We start from the raw sequence: 20,154 nt of genomic DNA on the forward strand, positions 1-20,154 counted from the left end.
ATGGTGAAACCCTATCTCTACTAAAAATACAAAAAATTAGCTGGGTGTCGAGGTGGGCACCTGTAGTCCCAGCTACTTGGGAGGCTGAGGCAGGAGAATGGCGTGAACCCAGGAGGCAGAGCTTGCAGTGAGCAGAGATCACACCACTGCACTCCAGCCTGGGCGACAGAGCGAGACTCCATCTCAAAAAAAAAAAATATATATATATATATATATATTTCTAGGAGTTTATTGAGCTTACGTTGTAGATCAGTGGATGAAAAACAAAATATCCAGAAATGCTGCTTTTTGGCTCTTTTTTTTTTTTTTTTTTTTTTTTTTTTGAGACGGAGTCTCGCTGTGTCAGGCTGGATGAAAAACAAAATATGCCTCTGCTCCCGGGTTTTTACGCCATTCTGCTGCTTTTTGGCTCTTGTCTCACCCATTTCTAGTTTTTTGCATTTTTCCAGTATATTCACCTTGGCCAGGAACAACTCCTGAACCTCGTGATCCGCCCATCTTGCCTCCCAAAGTGCTTGTTACTTTTAGCCCTGCTTTTTGGCTCTTGCTGTGTTACTCCATACAAAATTTTGGTTGCAGAATGTATGGATGTAGAAAAATAAAAGTTCTCATAGGAGGTGTTAGAAATGATGCTATGCGACTGGGCGCAGTGGCTCATGCCTGTAATCCCAGCACTATGGGAGGCTGAGGCAGGCGGATCACAAGGTCAAGAGATCGAGACCATTCTCACCAACATGGTGAAACCCCATCTCTACTAAGTAAAGTACAAAAATTAGCTGGGCGTCATGGCTCGCACCTGTAGTCTCAGCTATTCGGGAGGCTGAGGTAGGACAATCGCTTGAACCCAGGAGGCAGAGGTTGCAGTGAGCCAAGATTGTACCACTGCACTCCAGCCTGGTGATAGATCAAGACTCCGTCTCAAAAAAAAAGAAAAAAAAACAGATGATGCTACATGGGTTTGTAACTTTAGAAAGCAACCGTTTTCAGGAACGCTCCTGTGAGAAGTAACAAAACTTTTTCTTAAACACACACACAACAAAATATGTAATATATTAAAAATAGCAATCATCAAATAGTAATTTTAATGTTAGCTCTTCTCGTCCTATGATAATTATCTAATTTGTCAATCTAAATACAAACATAAAACGTTACTTAATAAATTTCGATTTCTATCTCAACTTTTGTATAATCTAAAAACTAGTTTTGTTTTGTTTTGTTTTGTTTTTTGAGATAGAGTCTTGCTCTGTCACCAGGCTGGAGTGCAGTGGTGCAATCTTGGCTCACTGGAATCTCTGCTTCCAGGGTTCAAGCGATTCCCCTGTCTCAGCCTCTTGAGTAACTGGAACTATAGGCATGCACCACCACGCTGGCTAATTTTTTGTATTTTAGTAGAGGTGGGGTTTCATCATGTTGGCCAGGATGGTTTTGATATCCTGACCTCGTGATCCACCTGCCTTGGCCTCCCAAAGTGCTGGGATTACAGGCTTGAGCCACCACACCCAGCCTGGTTTTCCTCTTAATTAATTTAAAAAAAAAAAAAAAGAACCACAGAAAATTCACTTAAATTCTTTGAACCATGTATAAAATAGAATAAAGACCTTTTGGGAGCTGAAAAGGCCAAAGGGGTCATGACCAACTCAGCATTCCACTGGAGGCCATATGATCAAACAGCAAACTGTTTGTCATGAATGCCGGATGTGAGCAAACTCACGACTGTGCCTGCTTCCAGAAGGTTTGTTGAGGGTGGTCATTCCCTGGCACCTGGCTCCTTGAGGTTATTTACTGGGACATTTAGAGCCTATTGTTCAAGGAATGCAGTCTTGTAAGCCTACTATGAACCGAGCGGCTGATCTCTTCTTCCACCCCCCTTCTTGCTATCTCTTTTACCAATAAATATGAAGGGCTTTGGAAAGTCTGGGCCCTTGTCTGCCAGAGGCAAGGTGCCTCCTGACCCCTTCTGCCAAACATACTCTTTTGTGTTTGTCTTTATTCCCACGTTCACTCCCCTTTGTTCAGTCCCCCAAGGTCCCTGTAGAAACAAGTGGTGACCCAGAACAGGGACTTCAAGGATGTCAACAAGTGACGTCTGAACACAGGCACTTCAAGGACATGAATGAAGAAAGTCTGCTGGAGCAGAGGAACTAAAAGTGACAAGAAAAACAGGGACCCTGGGACGAGTCTGCCGGCAGCAGATATAAGGTCAGTGCCCTAAAGAAGTACTGGGAGGAGTGCTTTAAAGAAGTACTGGGAATGGGAAGTTTTCTAAATCAGGGTTACATGGGGCAGAATTTGTCTGTTGAAGAAAAACATTATGTGCAGTTGCTTAAAGTTCTGTTGAGACAGTCTGGAGCTCAGGTTAATTTGTAGACACTAACCTCCTGCAGAAGCCACAAAAGTTTATTACACATAACCCATGGTTTCCACAGGCAGGCATTCTTGATGTGGAAAATTGGGACAGAACAGCCAAAGGATTAAAAGGGGCTCATCAAAAGAGTCTTAAAGTTGATTCTTCTGTTTTTTTCCACTTCGAGTTTAATTCGTACTGTACTTCTGCCATTATCTCCCTATTATTCTGCAGGACAGCAGGCTTAGTCTAAAAATCTGAAAGAATCTGTTGTCCCACCCACAGCACCAATTAAAAATAAAAACAGGAGAAGAGGGATAAAAATTGGCCTATACTGCTTCCTCCAGTTGCAGAAACATCTGTACCACATCCTTTGGTAGCAGAAATAGAGACCCCAGTACAAAGAACTTTATGCTCTGCTGCCATAGCTGGAGAGCCCTTAGGACCTTGCACTTTTCCTATTTCCATAAGGCCTGATCCAAACAATCCACAGCAACTTATTCGTGAATGCATTCCACTAGAGTTTAAGTGGTTGAAGGAATTAAAAGTGAGTGTGGTAAATAATGTCATACAGAGCCCGTTCACTTTGGGATTGCTGGAATCTGTGTTTGGTACTATGCATCTTTTACCCTTTGATGTAAAACACTTGGTGTGAACTTGCTTGTCTGCTAGTGCAAGTCTGACATGGAATTTAAATTGGCAAGAAATGTGTGCAGACAAGGCTAGGCAGAATCATGTTGCTGGACACAGAGATATTACAGAGGATATGCTGTTAGGCAATGGCCCTTATTTATACCTGGAATGTCAAACGGCACTCCCAAATGCTGCTTATCAGCAGTGTGCACAGGCTGCCTGGGCCACAATTCCTGAAGAGGAAGTCCCAGTACAGTCCTTTTTACATATTATGCAAGGGTCATAGGAACCCTATGCACAATTTCTTGGAAGATTACAAGAGATAGTGAAGAATCAGATTCCTCATACTGAGGCTGCAGAAATGCTAACCTTAACTCTGGCTTTTGAGAATGCAAACATGGATTGTAAACGTGCAGTGGCACCTGTGAGGTGTACAAAACCTTGGGAAATTTTCTCAGAGCTTGTCAGGATGTAGGAACTGAGCTTCAATGATCTACAGTGTTAGTGCAAGCAATGGCTAATTTAGCTGTTGACAAATCTAAAAGAAGCCAAGGGTCAAACCCTAAAATGGGAAAATGTTATAATTGTGGAAAAACTGGATGTTTTAAAAAGGAATGCCACCAGATCTCGGGACAGAAAGGATCTTACAATGCAGTTCCCCTACCAGTGGAAAACACACCAGGACTTTGTCCTCGCTGTAACAAAGGAAATCACTGGGCTAATCAGTGCCACTCAAAATTTTGTCGGAATGGGACCCCCTGTTGGAAAATGAGACAGGGGCCTGGACCCGGGCCCCTCAAACAATGAAGACATTCCCCGTTCAGACCACAACCCCATTTCAGGGATGGGTTCCTGGAGGCACATTGATTCCCTCACCCCAGGAACACCAGGAAACCAGGAAGTGCAGGATTAGATCTCACGACCAGAGAAAGGGTTACATTAGGTGGGGGAGAAAAACCCACCAAGATTCCAACTAGCATTTGGAGACATTTACCAGCGGGATACATGGGACTAATTTTAGGCAAAAGCCGCCTTAACTTACAGGGCATTAGTGTTGTCCCAGGAGTTGTTGACTCTGATTATGAAGGAGAAATTCAAGCAGTTTTAATGTCACAAGATCTTTGGGTTTTTGAGCCGGGAGAATATATTGTTCAGTTATTGCTTATTCCCTATAAATTACACCCTTCTCCACGAAAGGAGAAACAAGGAAATAAAGGGTTTGGGAAGCGCAACTACACAGGAAATCTATCTATCCCAAACCATAGCCTCTAATAGACCCACCTGTGTAGTACAAATTAAAAGAAATAAATTTTATGGGCTTATGGATACAGGAGCTGATGTGTCAGTAATATCTAAAGACAAATGGCCCCCATCCTGGCCCTTGCAATTAACTTCTACGTTCCTAGTGGGAGTAGGAACAGCTCAAAGTGTTCAACAGAGTACTGAGATTTTACCTTGTCTTGGTCCAGATGGACAGTCATGTACTTTTCAGCCCTATGTTGCAAATATAGCTATCCATTTATGGGGTTGAGACTGACTTACAGCATGGGATATGAGACTTACAAATGAAAACTTTGATAACCCAGGATTAAAAATGTTGAAGAACATGGGATATCAGAATGGAAAAGGTTTGGGGAGGTTCCTACAAGGAAACCCTAACCCGATATCAATAACTGGAAAAACAGATAGAAAAGGGCTAGGACATCAGGATTTCTGATGGGGGTCATTGATATTTCTCCTCCACCCTCTGCCTTATTATTACAATGGCTTAGTGACAAACCCATGTAGGTGGATCAGTGGCCCCTATCTCAGGAGAAGCTGACGCAACATCAGCAGCTAGTAAAAGAACAATTAGATGCAGGACACATAGAGGAGTCAGTCCCTTGAATTCTGCAGTGTTTGTTATTCCAAAAAGGTCCAGAAGATGGCGACTGCTGTATGATTTGAGAGCTATTAATGCAGAAATTAAACTGATGGGCACCTAACAGAAAGGTTTACCATCTCCAGAGGCTATTAATAGATCTTAAGGATTGTTTCTTTACTATACCCTTACACGAGAAGGATAAGCCTTGATTTACCTTCTCTGTGCCTTCTATTAATCAAAGAGAACCTGTTTCTTGTTATCAATGGATAATTTTACCCCAAGGCATGCATAACAGTCTTATGCTATGTCAGAATTTTGTAGGACAGGCATTAAAGGAGCCTCGGAATATGTTTCCTACAGCTTACATCATTCATTTTATGGATGATAGTCTTTCAGCCGCTCCTACAGATCAAATATTGCATCAATCATTCAGAGAAGTAAAGTGAGCTCTTGTTAATTGGAATCTCAAAATATTCCAGAGAAGGTACAAACAACTTCTCCATACCAATACTTAGGAACTATTGTTACAGAGAGGAATGTACGGCCTCAGAAAGTTGTTCTCCATAAAGACAGAAAAAGTCTGTAGACTTTAAATAATTGTCAATAATTATTAGGAGATAATAATTGGCTATGCCGATGTTAGGAATTCGTACCTATCAACTTACACATCTTTAACAAACCCTTCAAGGAGATTCTTCTTTAAATTCCCCATGCCAATTAACTAAAGAGGCAGAAGCTGAGTTATGGCTTGTAGAGCAAATGTTACAGCAGAGGCATGACTCACGGCTGCAACCGCAAAAACACTTGCTTTTGTTTATTCTTCCTACCCCTGACTCTCCAACAGGACTTTTGGGCCAGTTCATAGACAAGTCTGTAACAGTAATAGAATGGCTCTTTTTACCTAATCAAACAGTCAAAACCTTGCAAGTTTATCTTTCTTTAATTACACAAATGGTGACTAGGGGCAGGCATAGGTCAAAAATGCTTACGGGATATGTCCCTGACAAAATTATTGTTCCTTTAGACTCACAGCAACAGGCCACAGCTTGGGAAATGTCAATTGCATGGCAAATTGCTTTTGTGGACTTTGTGGGAATAATGGAAAATCATTATCCCTCAGACAAAATTTTGCAGTTTTATAAAATGCATTCTTTCATTCTTCCTGTGATTACTCATTGGAAGCCTATTCCAGGTGGTCAGAATTATTTTACTGATGGCTCTTCCAAAGGCTGTGCCACTGTCTATGGACCTAAACATATTGAAGCAATAATGACCTCTGGGGTTTCAGCTCAATGCTCAGAGTTTAATTGCAGTCATTCAGGTTTTACAGCTCACAGCTTCAGATCCTATCAACATTGTCTGTGATTCAGCTTATGTTGTAAATGTAGCCAGTGGCACAGAAACTGCTACAATTAAAAGTACACTAGAACTGGAACTGTTTATTTTTAAGATTTCAAAAAGATACTCATTCTCGTGCAGCTTCTTTTCGTATTTCTCGTATGTGTTCTCATACATAGCTTCCTGGACCATTATCCCTAGGGAACGATAAAGCAGATAAATTGATTGGTTCTGTGTTTCAGCAAATGCTACTGCACCAAAATACTTCCGCCCTTACTCGTATGTTCCATTTATCTCACAGCCAAGCTAGGGCTATAATACAAGCCTGTCCTACTTGCCAGCATGTCCCTGGAGCCACACTTGTAGAAGGCTGTAACCCATGACGTTTGGCTCCAAATGAAATTTGGCAAATGGATGTTATACGCATAGCAACCTTTGGTAAGCTTAGCTATGTCTATGTGACCCCTAATTACATGTTCGTGGCCATGTTAGCCATAAGGTCCTGTGTGATATGTTTTCCTTGTGCAGAGGCAAAAACATATTGGGCATACATTCCCAATCCCCCAGCAGTATGACCTATACTTCAGAGTGACACTCCTCCTGAGATTTATTATGATCAAGGAGCTTGGGCTTCAGGACCCCTAACTCCCCCTGACACAGAACAGTTAGACTGTCAGAATAATGTCATTAATTATATCGCTCCAGTGGAAGGACTCCTCATGTGTATCACCACAAAGATATCACTCAGTCATAGCTGTCTTACAATTCAAGCTTAAATATGGTTGAGTCACTATAGAGAAATCATGTACTTATTAAGTCTTGGTTCTATTAATGTGAGTGGTGTGCTCACCAACCATTCCCAGCCCAACTGCCCTAATTGTACTGACTATATGGAATGGATTCCCTTCAAGAGTTCCTACCCCCTCCTTGGACCTAATGTCTTGGCCCACTGGCTAGAAAACAATCTATGTTAACAGGAGACATTGTGGATTGGGGACCTAAAGGTCAATTAGATGGAAAAGATGAAAAGTGGAAATCATGGCACAAACTTCCCTGGCATTGGTGGCAAGCTTTTAATGCTTCTTCTTTATACAACACTAGAATCCAATCCCAGTCTGCCACCCAGATTTTTGCTTGGCATGGAGCAGGCTTTAGCCCACCTCTTCCTCAGTGGCATTATCTAGGGAGGAAAGAACCAATTCAAGAGATGATAGGGAAGGCAGCACTCCCATTTATGAATGGCAACATCTGGGTTGGAAGGGATGGAATATTATGCAATAATAGCAATAGTAAATGACACAGTCTTAATGTTGCATTTGTAAAGAATATCACCACTCAATTCACAGTTTTTTTTTTGGTTGTTGTTTGTTTGTTTGTTTTTTTGAGACAGAGTCTCACTCTCTCACCCAGGCCGGAGTGCAATGGCATGGTCTTGGCTCACTGCAACCTCTGCCTCCTGGGTTCAAGCGGTTCTCCCACCTCAGCCTCCCGAGTAGCTGGGACTACAGGCATGTGCCACCATAGCTGGCTAATTTTTGTATTTTTAGTAGAGATGGGGTTTCACTATGTTGGCCAGGCTGGTCTCAAACTCCTGATTTCATGATCCACCTGCCTCGGTCTCCCAAAATGCTGGGATTACAAGTGTGAACCACTGCACCCAGCCTACAGTTTGTGTTTTTAATTTTTTTTTTTGGCAGCTAAGAAGGACCAGTTCCAGGTAAACAATACCCAACTGACCTGTAAATCTTGACAGTTATATCACTGCATTAATCATAGCACATTGCAAACACATAGTGTCTTTTTTTTTTTTTTTTTTTTTTTTTTTTTTTTTTTGAGACGGAGTCTGGCTCTGTCACCCAGGCTGGAGTGCAGTGGCGCGATCTCGGCTCACTGCAAGCTCCGCCTCCCGGGTTTATGCCATTCACCTGCCTCAGCCTCCCGAGTAGCTGGGACTACAGGCGCCCGCCACCTCGCCCGGCTAGTTTTTTGTATTTTTTAGTAGAGACGGGGTTTCACCGTGTTAGCCAGGATGGTCTCGATCTCCTGACCTCGTGATCCGCCCGTCTCGGCCTCCCAAAGTGCTGGGATTACAGGCTTGAGCCACCGCGCCCGGCCCACATAGTGTCTTTACTTTGATGATTTTAGATTGCGTCCCTGGGCTATAGATTCCTGTCAATCTGTCCAAGCCTTGTACTGCCATACCTGCTTTACATTTTGTGAAACTTCTAACTCAGCTTACTCATCATGTCCATAGAGCCTTAGGCATGATAATTTTCACTATTGTTTCCTTGGTCACACTAATAACTTCTGTTGTGATGTCCTCTGTAACTCTGCATAGTTCTATTCAAACAGCTCAGTATATGGAGAACTGGACACCCACAGCTTTCCAAGCATGGCTACTTCAGAATGAAATTAACACTGAGTTACAAACTGAAGTGGCAATGTTAAAATTAATGGTTCTATGGTTAGGAGAACAAGTACAAAGCTTGCAATTACAGGAGCAATTGCGTTGTCATTTTAATCACACTCATATTTGTGTAACCAACTTAGAATATAACCAAAGCAAGTATCCATGGGACCTTGTGAAAGCCCATTTGCAGGGAGCTTTCACATACAACATCACCTCTGATATTGGTGAATTACAAAACAAAATTCTTGATCTAAATAAACAAACTCAAGAGTTTCAGCCTTCTTTAGAAGGCTGGACCAAATTCCAGCAAGGCCTGGAGAGCCTCAAGCCTTGGACCTATCCAAAGCACCACATTAGCATCTTGTATGTAGTTCTTGGAGTAATGCTGTTCTGTCTCTGCCTTCTGTTCATAGTCTAAAATCAGATGGGATGCCAACTGGAAAATGAGAGCTGCCCAGCCTGGCCTTACATTATTTTAATTAATACATAAACACAAAGTAGGAGAGGTTGGGAGCTGAAAAGGCCAAAGGGATTGTGACCAACTCAGCATTCCGCTAGAGGCTATGTGATCAAACAGTAAACTGTTTGTCATGAATGCAGGATGTGAGAAAACTCACGACTGAGACTGCGCCTGCCAACAGAAGGTTTGCTGAGGGCAGTCACTCCCTGGCGCTGGGCTCCTTGAGGTTATCTACTGGGACATCTGAGCCTATTGTTTGAGGAATGCAGTCTTGCAAGCCTACTCTGGACTGAGCAAATGACCTCTTCTTCCATCCCCCTTCTCACTATCTCTTTTACCAATAAATACAAAGGGCTGTGGAAAATCTGGGCCCTTGTCTACTAGAGGCAAGGTGCCGCCTGACCCCTTCTTTCAAAAATACTCTTGTGTCTTTGTCTTTGTCTTTATTTCCACATCTGCCCTCCTTTGTTCAGTCCACCAGGGATCGAGGTCAGTAACAAAGACTCAGAACTTTGGGAGATAAAGGCGGGTGGATCATGAGGTCAGGAGTTTTAGACCACCCTGACCAACATGGTGAAACCCTGTTTCTACTAAAAATACAAAAATTAGCTGGGTGTGGTGGTGCGCACCTGTAATCCCAGCTACTCAGGAGGCTGAGGCAGGAGAATTGCTTGAACCTGGGAGGCAGAGATTGCAGTTTGCTGAGATTGTGCCACTGCACTCCAGCCTGGGCGACAGAGCAAGACGCCATGTCAAAAAAAAAAAAAAAAAGTAGAATAAGGAGTTTATTAAGAATTTATAAGGTTGTTTGAGTATTAAATTTAAAAATGCATTTGAATTTTGTGCTTTGTGAATAGTGACAAGCTGCAGAAATGTTTGTTTCTTGTTCTTTGTCTTAAGCTTTGCGCCCATCATCATTAAATATCATTCATTGCACAAAATAGTTATTTAGTTGTTAGGAACTAAGTACATTAATATTAGAAAATAATATAAGATTTTGGTAAAATAAAAACAACCTTCCATTTGCTGACTCTCTTTATCTGTGTTGTGTGTTACACCAGATGAATAATGTAAAAATCCCTTAATGATTCAAAGCAGGAATTCTTTACACTTAAGCTCAAAACAGCATTCTATGCAAGTGCTGTTTTCTACATTGTCAATCATTTTACTTCTGCTTTGTATTTCCACCTGGAAATATGCCTCTCAGTATCAGTTTTGAATTGTCAATGTTTCTGCCATTTTGCTAAGATCATTCCCTTCCTTAATCACAAAACTGTGCAAAACCATAAGAAACCTCTGGTAGAGCCAGTGTTCCCACAGACCTTTTTTTCAAGATATGCTCAGATTCCCTAAGACAAAAATGGAAGGTAAAGGCATTTGAGGAGAAGAATATAAATGATTTATAACAATATTCACTTTGAAAACAGAGCCAGATTTACAAAGAAATATTTTGTTTTGTTTTGTTTTGTCGTTGTTTTTGTTTTTGTTTTTGTTTTTGAGACAGAGTTTTGCTCTTCTTGCCCAGGCTGGAGTGCAGTGGCATGATCTCAGCTCACCGCCACCTCCACCTCCCAGGTTCAAGTGATTCTCCTGCCTCAGCCTCCTGAGTAGCTGGGATTGCAGTCATGCACCACCACGCCCGGCTAATTTTTTTGTATTTTTAGTAGAAAAGAGGTTTCTCCATGTTGGTCAGGCTGGTCTCCAACTCCCGACCTCAGGTGATGCACCTGCCTCAGCCCCCCAAAGTGCTGGGATTACAGGTATGAGCCATTGAGCCTGGCTAAAATGTTTTTAATAATTTAAAGACACTAGAAATCAAGGTGTTATCCAGGAATATAAATTGTTTAAATTATTTAACCTTTTTGATATATTAACTTAGATGTCAGGGGTTACAGGAATTCAATTCTAGTAATTTCAGATATTTAACAACTTTATCTGCATCATTAATTTAATTTTACAACTTTATCTGCACCATTCATTTAATTTTTGCAAGTTTGTAACTTGTGATTCCTTTTTGCCAAATGAGTTAATGTCTTCTGTATTCTACAATAGAAATACATTTTAGAGTCATAAAATATGTCTAGAGAAAGGGTCTGTTTCAAATTCTTTCTCACTAGTAGTTTATCAGAAAGTTGTAATTAAGATATCAGTGGGACACCTAGGAAATACTGATCTTACATTTACAGAGAAAGTGAACAAGCAATTCCTCTGGTGGGTTCAGATAATCCCTAAATTATCTAGTTTAATCTGGTGTACTTAAAGATATCCTGGCTGCAGAAAATCTGGTTGAATTTGCATGAGTGTAAGAATGTGAGGGTGTGTGTGTGTGCATGTTTGTATATGCATGTTTGCATAGTGGGAAAGTTTAGAATGAAAATCAAGTTCTGATGCAAAAGAATTAAATGTCACAGATATTAATTAAAAAGTAATCTCTCTGTCATTCTGCTATTAGTGAGTATGCTTTCTGTCCACACAGGCTTGTGTGGTTGCTGCAGGCCATTTCCGCTTTTCTGATTCAGTTTCTTCTAGTGATTGCAGATATCTTCCACTGCAGAAAATTGCAATTTACTAGTTCCCGTTGTGTTTCTTGACTCATCTACACAGAGTGAGTACTAAAAGATTCAGTTTTAAAAAGAGTTTTTGTGCACATCAAAAACATTATTCCTCTTTTGTAACCTGTTCATGTCTATGTCTGTTATTTGCATCAGGTAATGACTCAAATAGTTCACATTTTAAAACAACAGAGAACATTAAAATAAAAAATCTTTCATTAAAGTGAACCATTCCAACCTCCAAAAAGATTAAGTTAAAATGTGAAACTACTCTTTATATCCTGTTTCAAATACCTCATAATAATCACAGAGAGTCTAGAAAGCACCTGTTTTGTTTAATAAAATATAAGCATTTAAGTTTAAGATGGTCTGGATTTGTTTTTGTTTTCCACATTCTGAAAAAGTCCTACAAAATAGCAAAAAGGAAAAAAATAATAATAAAAGACTTCTTAAGTTATTGCATGCAAACCCAAACCCAACAAGACATTAAAGTCAAGTGATTCCCTATGGATTCACTGAGGGGGAGAATTTCAGTACCAGTCGTCTAGTTTCAGATTAAGTCATGGGCTCAGTGAGTGAATTCATGGTATTAGCTCTGCGTGTGTACACAGGATGCTGTCATTGTATCACTGTGAGGACACAGATGGCAGCATCAGTCATATGTATCTTCGGGCTTTTATAATGCTGTTATAACCACGGCTGTGCAAATATTACTTCCAGTTCCTGCTTTGCATACCTAGGCTTTTTCTGTATAATGTTCAAAGAAAGAGACCAAGCTTTTTTTTTTTTTTTTTTTTTTTTTAAATTTAAATATTGAGTTTTCTGAACCATTTGTTGGAGAGTCAGTTTTTTTCCCCATTGTTTGGTCATGATAATGGCCATGCAATGCCAAGCTGGAGCTACTGCTTTGTCCATTTCTGGAGCACCCAGTCTGTGAGTGCCTTCAGATTTACCCCAGTGGCCCTGCCTGAGGTGTGAAATGGTGGCGACCTCTGGCACCTGTTACTGCCTGACCCATGCAGCTCCCAGCCCTGCCCTCCCCACTGTCCTGGGTATCCTGTGCCTGGAGGTCTGATCACTCCTGCTTCCACAGCACACCTCCTCTTCTGCCTCCTTCAACTCCCTTCCTCCTAGTTCTCATGGTTGGGCACCTGGTTTCCTAGAGATGCAGAAGCAGCATGGCACCTTGGGTTCTGAACAGGGTGAGCAGACACAGAAAATGGGGGCAAACAATATTTTGTAATATGTTAGAGATTATTTATTAAATATTAAGCCAACACTTATTTTTTGAAAAAATATTACTTGATTATGGTAGGAATTTTTTTTTTTTTTTTTTTTTTTTTTTTTTTGAGACAGTGTCTCACTCTGTTGCCCAGGCTGGAGTACAATGGCATGATCTAGGCTCACTGCAATCTTCCCTTCCTGGGTTCAAGCCATTCTCTTTCCCCAGCCTCCCAAGTTGCTGGGATTACAGGCGCACAATACCACATCCAGCTAATTTTTGTATTATTATTATTATTATTATTATTAGATTTTTTTTTTTTTTTTTTTTTTTTTTTGAGACGGAGTCTCACGCTGTTGCCCAGGCTGGAGTGCAGTGGCGCGATCTCGGCTCACTGCAAGCTCCGCCTCCTGGGTTCATGCCATTCTCCTGCCTCAGCCTCCTGAGTAGCTAGGACTACAGGCGCCCGCCACCGCGCCCGGCTAATTTTTTGTATTTTTAGTAGAGACGGGGTTTCACTGTGGTCTCGATCTCCTGACCTTGTGATCCGCCCGCCTCGGCCTCCCAAAGTGCTGGGATTACAGGCTTGAGCCACCGCGCCCGGCCTTAGATTTTTTTTAGTAGAGACAGGGTTTCACTGTGTTGGCTAGGCTGATCTTGAACTCCTGACCTCAAGTGATCCACCTGCCTCAGCCTCCCAAAGTGCTGGGATTACAGGCCTGAGCCCCAATGCCCTGCCTGTAATCTTTTTTTTTTTTTTTTTTTTTTTTTTTTTTTTTTTTTTTTTTTTTGAGGCAGAGTCTCTCTCTGTAGCCCAGGCTGGAGTGCAGTGGCAAAATCTTGGCTCACTGCAACCTCCACCTCCCAGGTCCCAGTTCAAGCAATTCTCCTGCCTCAGCCTCCCAAGTAGCTGGGATTACAGGCACGCACCAGGATGTCTGGCTAATTTTTGTATTTTTAGTAAAGATGGATTCTCCCCATGTTGGCCGGTCTGATCTCGAGCCCCTGACTTCAAGTGATCTGCACACCTAGGCCTCCCAAAGTGCTGGATTACAGGTGTGAGCCACCACACCCAGCCATATGTAATCATTTTTATATGTTGCTGGATTTAATTTGCTAGTGTTTCTGAGAATTTCTACATCTATATTTATATGGGATTTTGGTTAGTAGTCCTCTTGTGATTCTTTTGTCTGATTTTGACGTTGAGGTAATCCTTGCTAATAAATGAATTAAGAAATGTTACCTTGTCTTCTATTGCTGAAAGGGTTTGTGAGATATTGGTAGTAACTTTTCATTAAATGTTGGTGAAACTTAAAATTTAAGCAACTTGATATGCTTTCTTATTTTAAAATATTCAAATTAATCTTTTTACTTGTTACATGGCAATTCATATACTCAATTTTCTTATATATATAAGTAGTTTGTGTGTGTGTTTGTGTGTGTATATATATATATACAGATTCTATTTATAGAATGTTTTTCTAATTTACTTCTATAATCTGTGCCTATCACATTTATTTTTACTTCATAGTATACTGTGAAAATTGATATTCTGGTTACTTGACATGAAATAATCTGGAATAAAAATATAAAATAAGACTTTAGCCCTATCAATTAATAACTCAAATTTTTCTCAATTGTTAGAATAGAGAATATAACTATAATTGTATTATTTAATTCTCATGTTTACTTTCCAAAACAAATGACTTAATATAACCTTAGCTAAACTGACATTTGACTGTGGACTTTATAAAGCAGGCAAAGAAATCCTCTCTTTTATTTTTAGCAATATTTAGGTATGACAGAAAAATAAGTTTTAATAAGAGCAACAACAAAATAATATTATATTTAAAGAAAGCTATAACCAAAAGATACTCTGACAATCACTGTTATTAGTATTTAGGGCATAAAATATGTGAGGCATTATTCCAAGCCATTGAACTTTGATAGGCTTAACTTCTAAGAGTTTACAGTGACTATATCAAATATTTATTGAATAAAAAATTGTACTGTTTTAAAAATTATATTTTAAATTAATACATAATCACTGTATGTATTCATTGGGTACTATGTCATATTTTAATATGTTTATGTGCAAAATTTTTAAATCAAGCTAACTAAAAAATTTATCACCTCACATACTTAGGATATTTTTGTGTCAAAAACATATAAAATCTCTTTATAGCAATTTTGAAATATAGAATGCATTATTTATTATAGCAACTATTCTGTGCAATCCATCACTTGATCTTATTCCTTCTAAGTGAAACTTTGTACACTTTGATCAACATTTTCTCTTTCTTCATCCACTTTCTTTTCTAGCCTCCATCACATTTTTTACTTCTGTTAAGTTACATTAAGGTCATTAGTGTAATTATAGAAACTAAATTTTCTGGTATACAATAACTGCATGAGCATAATGTTAAATAACTTTATTAGAAAGTTTGAATAATTAGGCATAGGCTGTATTTTGGCCAGTAAATATAGAACACTCATTGTTTTCAAACACCAGACAATTATTTTAAATGGAAACTTTCTTGTTTGTTTTTGTTTTGTTTTTCGTTTGCTGTTTTGGTTTTTTTTTTTTTTTTTTTTTTTTGAGATAAAGTCTCCCTCTGTCTCCCAGGCTGGAGTGCACTGGCATGATCTCAGCTCACTGCAACCTCTGGCTCACTGCAACCTCCGCCTCCCGGGTTCAAGGGATTCTCCTGCCTCAGCCTCCCAAGTAGCTGGGATTACAGGTGCCTGCCACCACGCCTGGCTAATTTTTCTACTTTTAATAGAGATGTGGTTTCACCATATTGGTCAGGCTGGTCTGAAACTCCCGACCTCAGGGGATCCGCCCGCCTTGGCCTCTGAAAGTGCTGGGATTACAGGTGGGAGACAGTGCTCCCAGCCTTAAATGGAAAGGTTTTAGGCCTAAAATATGTCATTGAATTATGACAGTGGAATCCCAAGAGGTAGTATTTTCTGAGCATTGTAAATAACAAAAAAAAATCGTTGACTAAAGTAAATTCAACAAGTAGTATCTAGCCAAATCAAATTAAATTAAGAATTTTACAATTGCTGGGTGCAGGGGCTCATGCCTACATCTCAGCACTTTAGGAGGCTAAAGCAGGAGAATTGCTTGAGCCCAAAGTTTTGAGACCAGCCTGAGCAATATAGTGAGACCTCATCTCTCCAAAAAGTGTAAAAATGAGATGAAAGAATTGTTTGAGCCAGAGAGGTCGAGGCTGCAATGAGCTGTGATCAAGCTACTACACTCCCACCTGGGTGACAGAGCAAGACTCTGCCTGAAATTTTATTTTATTTATTTTTTTGAGACGGAGTTTCGCTCTTTTTGCCCAATTTGGAGTGCAATGGCACAATCTCGGCTCACTGCAATCTCCACCTCCTGGGTTCAAGCGACTCTCCTGCTTGAGCCTCCTGAGTAAGTTGGGATTACAGGTGCCCGCAGCCATGCCCAACTAATTTTGTATTTTTAGTATAGACGGGATTTCATCATGTTGGCCAGGCTGGTCTCAAACTCCTAACCTCGGGTGATCCACACGCTTCGGCCTCCCAAAGTGCTGGAATTACAGGCATGAGCCAACGCGTCTGGCCAAAAAATTTTTTAAATTAACATCTGAATTAAATGGAAGATTCAAACTGAGATTATTTTTATGAATTCAGGGAAGTGCTAATAAAAAAGCATGATGATTAAAGCCAAAAATCTGAATTCAGGTCAATAATTTTGCCAATATTACTTTAGTAATATAGAAAAACATAATTTTGGCCATATATAGGTATTATTCTCTAGTTATGTACTTTTACTTCAGAAATTTGTATAAATATAGAATCAATTTCTTAGTAATAGAAATTATATTTTACCAATTATTATTACTTTATGGTATATTAAAGAAAGGATATGTTCTAACTGATGTAACTTTATGTTTCTCATTAGATGTCATTGTGTGCCACACAAAAAAAACTAAAATATTTTTTCAGAAACATGATATTTGTGCATTTTAGAAAAATATTATGTATTCTAAATCTTTATAAAATATTTTATATGCTAAAATCTTGAGAAAGTTACAGAAACCTTTAAAATGCTGAAAAATATATATATATTTTATTTATTTATTTATTTTCTAGACAGTCTTGCTCTGTCACCCAGGCTGGAGTGCAGTGACAGATCTCAGCCCACTGCAACCTACGCCTCCTGAGTTCAAGCAATTCTCCTGCCTCCCAAATAGCTGTGATTACAGCTGCCCACCAGTGCGCCTGGCTAATTTTTGTATTTTTAGTAGAGACGAGGTTTCACCATGTTGGCCAGGCTGGTCTCGAACTCCTGACTTCAGGTGATCTCCCCACCTCGGCCTCCCAAAGCGCTGGGATTACAGAGGTTAGCCACCGTGCCTGGCCTGAGTAGAAATATGTTTTTGTTTTTTTTTTTTTTTAGACAAGCTACTCAAGCACTATTTATTATAAAATGAGAATACTGATAATACCTTGCTAGGTTGTTTAAGGATCAGAGAAAACATATGCACAAAGCACCTGGAACACAGGAGGCACTCTTTAAATGGTAATACTTCTTATTACAACTTAAAATGTCACACAACAAATAGGGTACTTGTCACAGACAAACATTCAAATGTTAATGTTATGCAGTAATAGTAATATTGAATAAGTAATTTTATTTCCATGGTCTATTTACACTGTACAAAGACTGTTGAAAAGCACCCTACAAGTTCACAGTACATTGCAATATATTTACTTTAAAAATATATTCCTTTATAAAAGGTTTATAGAACATTGGCATGTCAACATGTGACAAAACTCTCAAAAGCATGTCACCAATTCTGTGAGAGCAAGAATGCATCCAAGTGTTATCAATTTCACAATCACAAGTCACCAGTTGAGTTTTAAATACATACATGTTTTAAATAAAAAAAGAATTCTACAGTGGAAAGTTCTTGAGGCAATACTTATTAGTTCATTAACGTATGCACTTTCATGGAGATGTGTCATAATAACCCACAATATCAACTTAATCTGTCCAAAGAAACTTTTCAACAAGTTTAGCAGTCCAGAAATTCTGGTCATTTGTTTCTACTTTTTCTTCTTTGCTGGTTCTCCTGGCTCTACTTTGCGCTTTTTAGAAGTATGCTCATCTTTTTCATCATCTGATTCCAACGTCTCCTCCCCTTCCGGTAGAAGCGTAGCTTTCTTAGCATTCTGTGGGGCATCATCACCATTGTCCTCATATATGTTAGACCATTTTATTGCCATGTCAAGCTCTGGAGGAGGAGGCTTCTTCTCAGGGGTGTAGGTCTCAGGAGGTGGTACATAATTTGATTTCCATATTTTGAATTCCTTTGGAGGCTCCTCAGGCGCCTTGACGACGTGCCTCTCCCAGTCTATCTGCTTGTTGAGCGGATTGTAGAGAAAGGCCGGGCAAGTCACGCTCCTAAACAGCTCGTCGGGTCCCGGGAGCCGCTTCTCTGCCTTGTTCCTACAGCCGCCCGCCGACTTCGCTGGATCCGGGGTTCTGCGACTCTTCTCCTCCGGCTCGATGTTATCCTCCTCGTCCGAGGAGCCTGAGTTGCTGCTCCCGTATGCCGCGAAATACCTCAGAGGGTCCTTCTCCTCCGCTGCCATGACTGCTGCTAGCGACGACCCAGCACTCCACCGGAAGCCCTAGAAATATTTTTAAAAAGTGAGAATTTTCAGGCCGGGTGCGGTGGCTTATGCCTGTAATCCCAGCACTTTGGGAGGCCAAGGCGGGCGGATCACGAGATCAGGAGGGCGGATCATGAGGTCAGGAGATCCAGACTAGCCAAGACCATCCTGGCTAACACGGTGAAACTCCGTCTCTACTAAAAATACAAAACCAAAAAATGAGCCAGGCGTGGTGGCTGGCGCCTGTAGTCCCAGCTACTCCAGGGGCTGAGGTGGGAGAATGGCGTGAACCCTGAAGGCCTAGCTTGCAGTCAGCCCGAATCACGCCACTGCACTCCAGCCTTGGCGACAGAGCGAGGCTCCAAAAAAAAAAAGAAATTTCAGCCAGGAACGGTGACTCACGCTTGTAATCCCAGCACTTGGGAGGCCGAAGCGGGCGGATCACGAGGTCAAGAAATGGAAACCACGGCCGGGCGCGGTGGCTCAAGCCTGTAATCCTAGCACTTTGGGAGGCCGAGACGGGCGGATCACAAGGTCAGCAGATCGAGACCATCCTGGTTAACACGGTGAAACCCCGTCTCTACTAAAAAATACAAAAAACTAGCCGGGCGAGGTGGCAGGCGCCTGTAGTCCCAGCTACTCGGGAGGCTGAGCCAGGAGAATGGCGTAAACCCGGGAGGCGGAGCTTGCAGTGAGCTGAGATCTGGCCACTGCACTCCAGCCTGGGCGACAGAGCTAGACTCCGACTCAAAAAAAAAAAAAAAAAAAAAAAAAAAGAAATGGAAACCATCCTGGCCAACATGGTGAAAGCTCCTCTCTACTAAAAAATGCAAAAAATTATCTGGGCGTGGTGGCGCGTCTCTAGTCCCAGCTACGCGGAGGCTGAGACAGAAGAATCGCTTGAACCCAGGAGGCAGTTGCAGTGAGCCGAGATCGCGCCACTGCCCTCCAGTGTGGTGACTGAGGGAGACTCTGTTGTATCAGAAAGAACAAACAAACAAACAAACAAAACAGGCCGGGCGTGGTGGCTCACACCTGTAATCCCAGCACTTTGGGAGACCGAGGCAGGCGGGTCACCTGAGGTCGGGGAAACCAGCCCCACACCACCCGGCGGGTACCCAGAGCCCAGCAGAGACAAAGGAATTAGAAAGAGAATAACAGTTTAAAAGGCGGGTCCAGGGCCGGGCGCGGTGGCTCACGCCTGTAATCCCAGCACTTTGGGAGGCCGAGGCGGGCGGATCACAAGGTCAGGAGATCGAGACCACGGTGAAACCCCGTCTCTACTAAAAATACAAAAAATTAGCCGGGCGTGGTGGCGGGCGCCTGTAGTCCCAGCTACTCGGGAGACTGAGGCAGGAGAATGGCGTGAACCCGGGAGGCGGAGCTTGCAGTGAGCCAAGATCGCGCCACTGCACTCCAGCCTGGGTGACAGAGCGAGACTCCGTCTCAAAAAAAAAAATAAAAAATAAAATAAAAAAATAAAAGGCGGGTCCAGGGGACCGCAACCGGAGCATCGGAGGCTTGCTAACGCCCTGAGCTCTGGGCCTCCACCCAATTTATTGGTTTACAAGCTCTTTGTTCTTAGGGCAAAGGGGAGGGGTAGGAAGGGATGAGGAAAAGGATTAATCAGTGAAGGAGAACTCACGAGTCATTCAATAAGATGTATAGCA

General features: G+C 41.3%; 1 protein-coding gene across 1 annotated transcript; it reads right to left on the minus strand.

Moving 5' to 3' along the window:
• Positions 1 to 17,262: 17,262 nt before the first annotated feature.
• LOC126942348 (UPF0690 protein C1orf52-like) lies at positions 17,263 to 18,492 on the minus strand. The gene has a single exon (XM_050769827.1). It carries the CDS (start codon positions 18,461 to 18,463, stop codon positions 17,915 to 17,917), a length of 549 nt encoding a protein of 182 aa, XP_050625784.1. The 5' UTR covers positions 18,464 to 18,492; the 3' UTR covers positions 17,263 to 17,914.
• Between the last annotated feature and the right edge of the window lie 1,662 nt (positions 18,493 to 20,154).

Source organism: Macaca thibetana, chromosome 19 (assembly GCF_024542745.1).
Source record: "Macaca thibetana thibetana isolate TM-01 chromosome 19, ASM2454274v1, whole genome shotgun sequence".
Taxonomy (NCBI): Eukaryota; Metazoa; Chordata; class Mammalia; order Primates; family Cercopithecidae; genus Macaca; species Macaca thibetana.

Bases quoted from the DNA above. Each gene is read 5' to 3' on its own strand.
- LOC126942348 (XM_050769827.1), bottom strand. From the start codon at position 18,463: ATGGCAGCGGAGGAGAAGGACCCTCTGAGGTATTTCGCGGCATACGGG.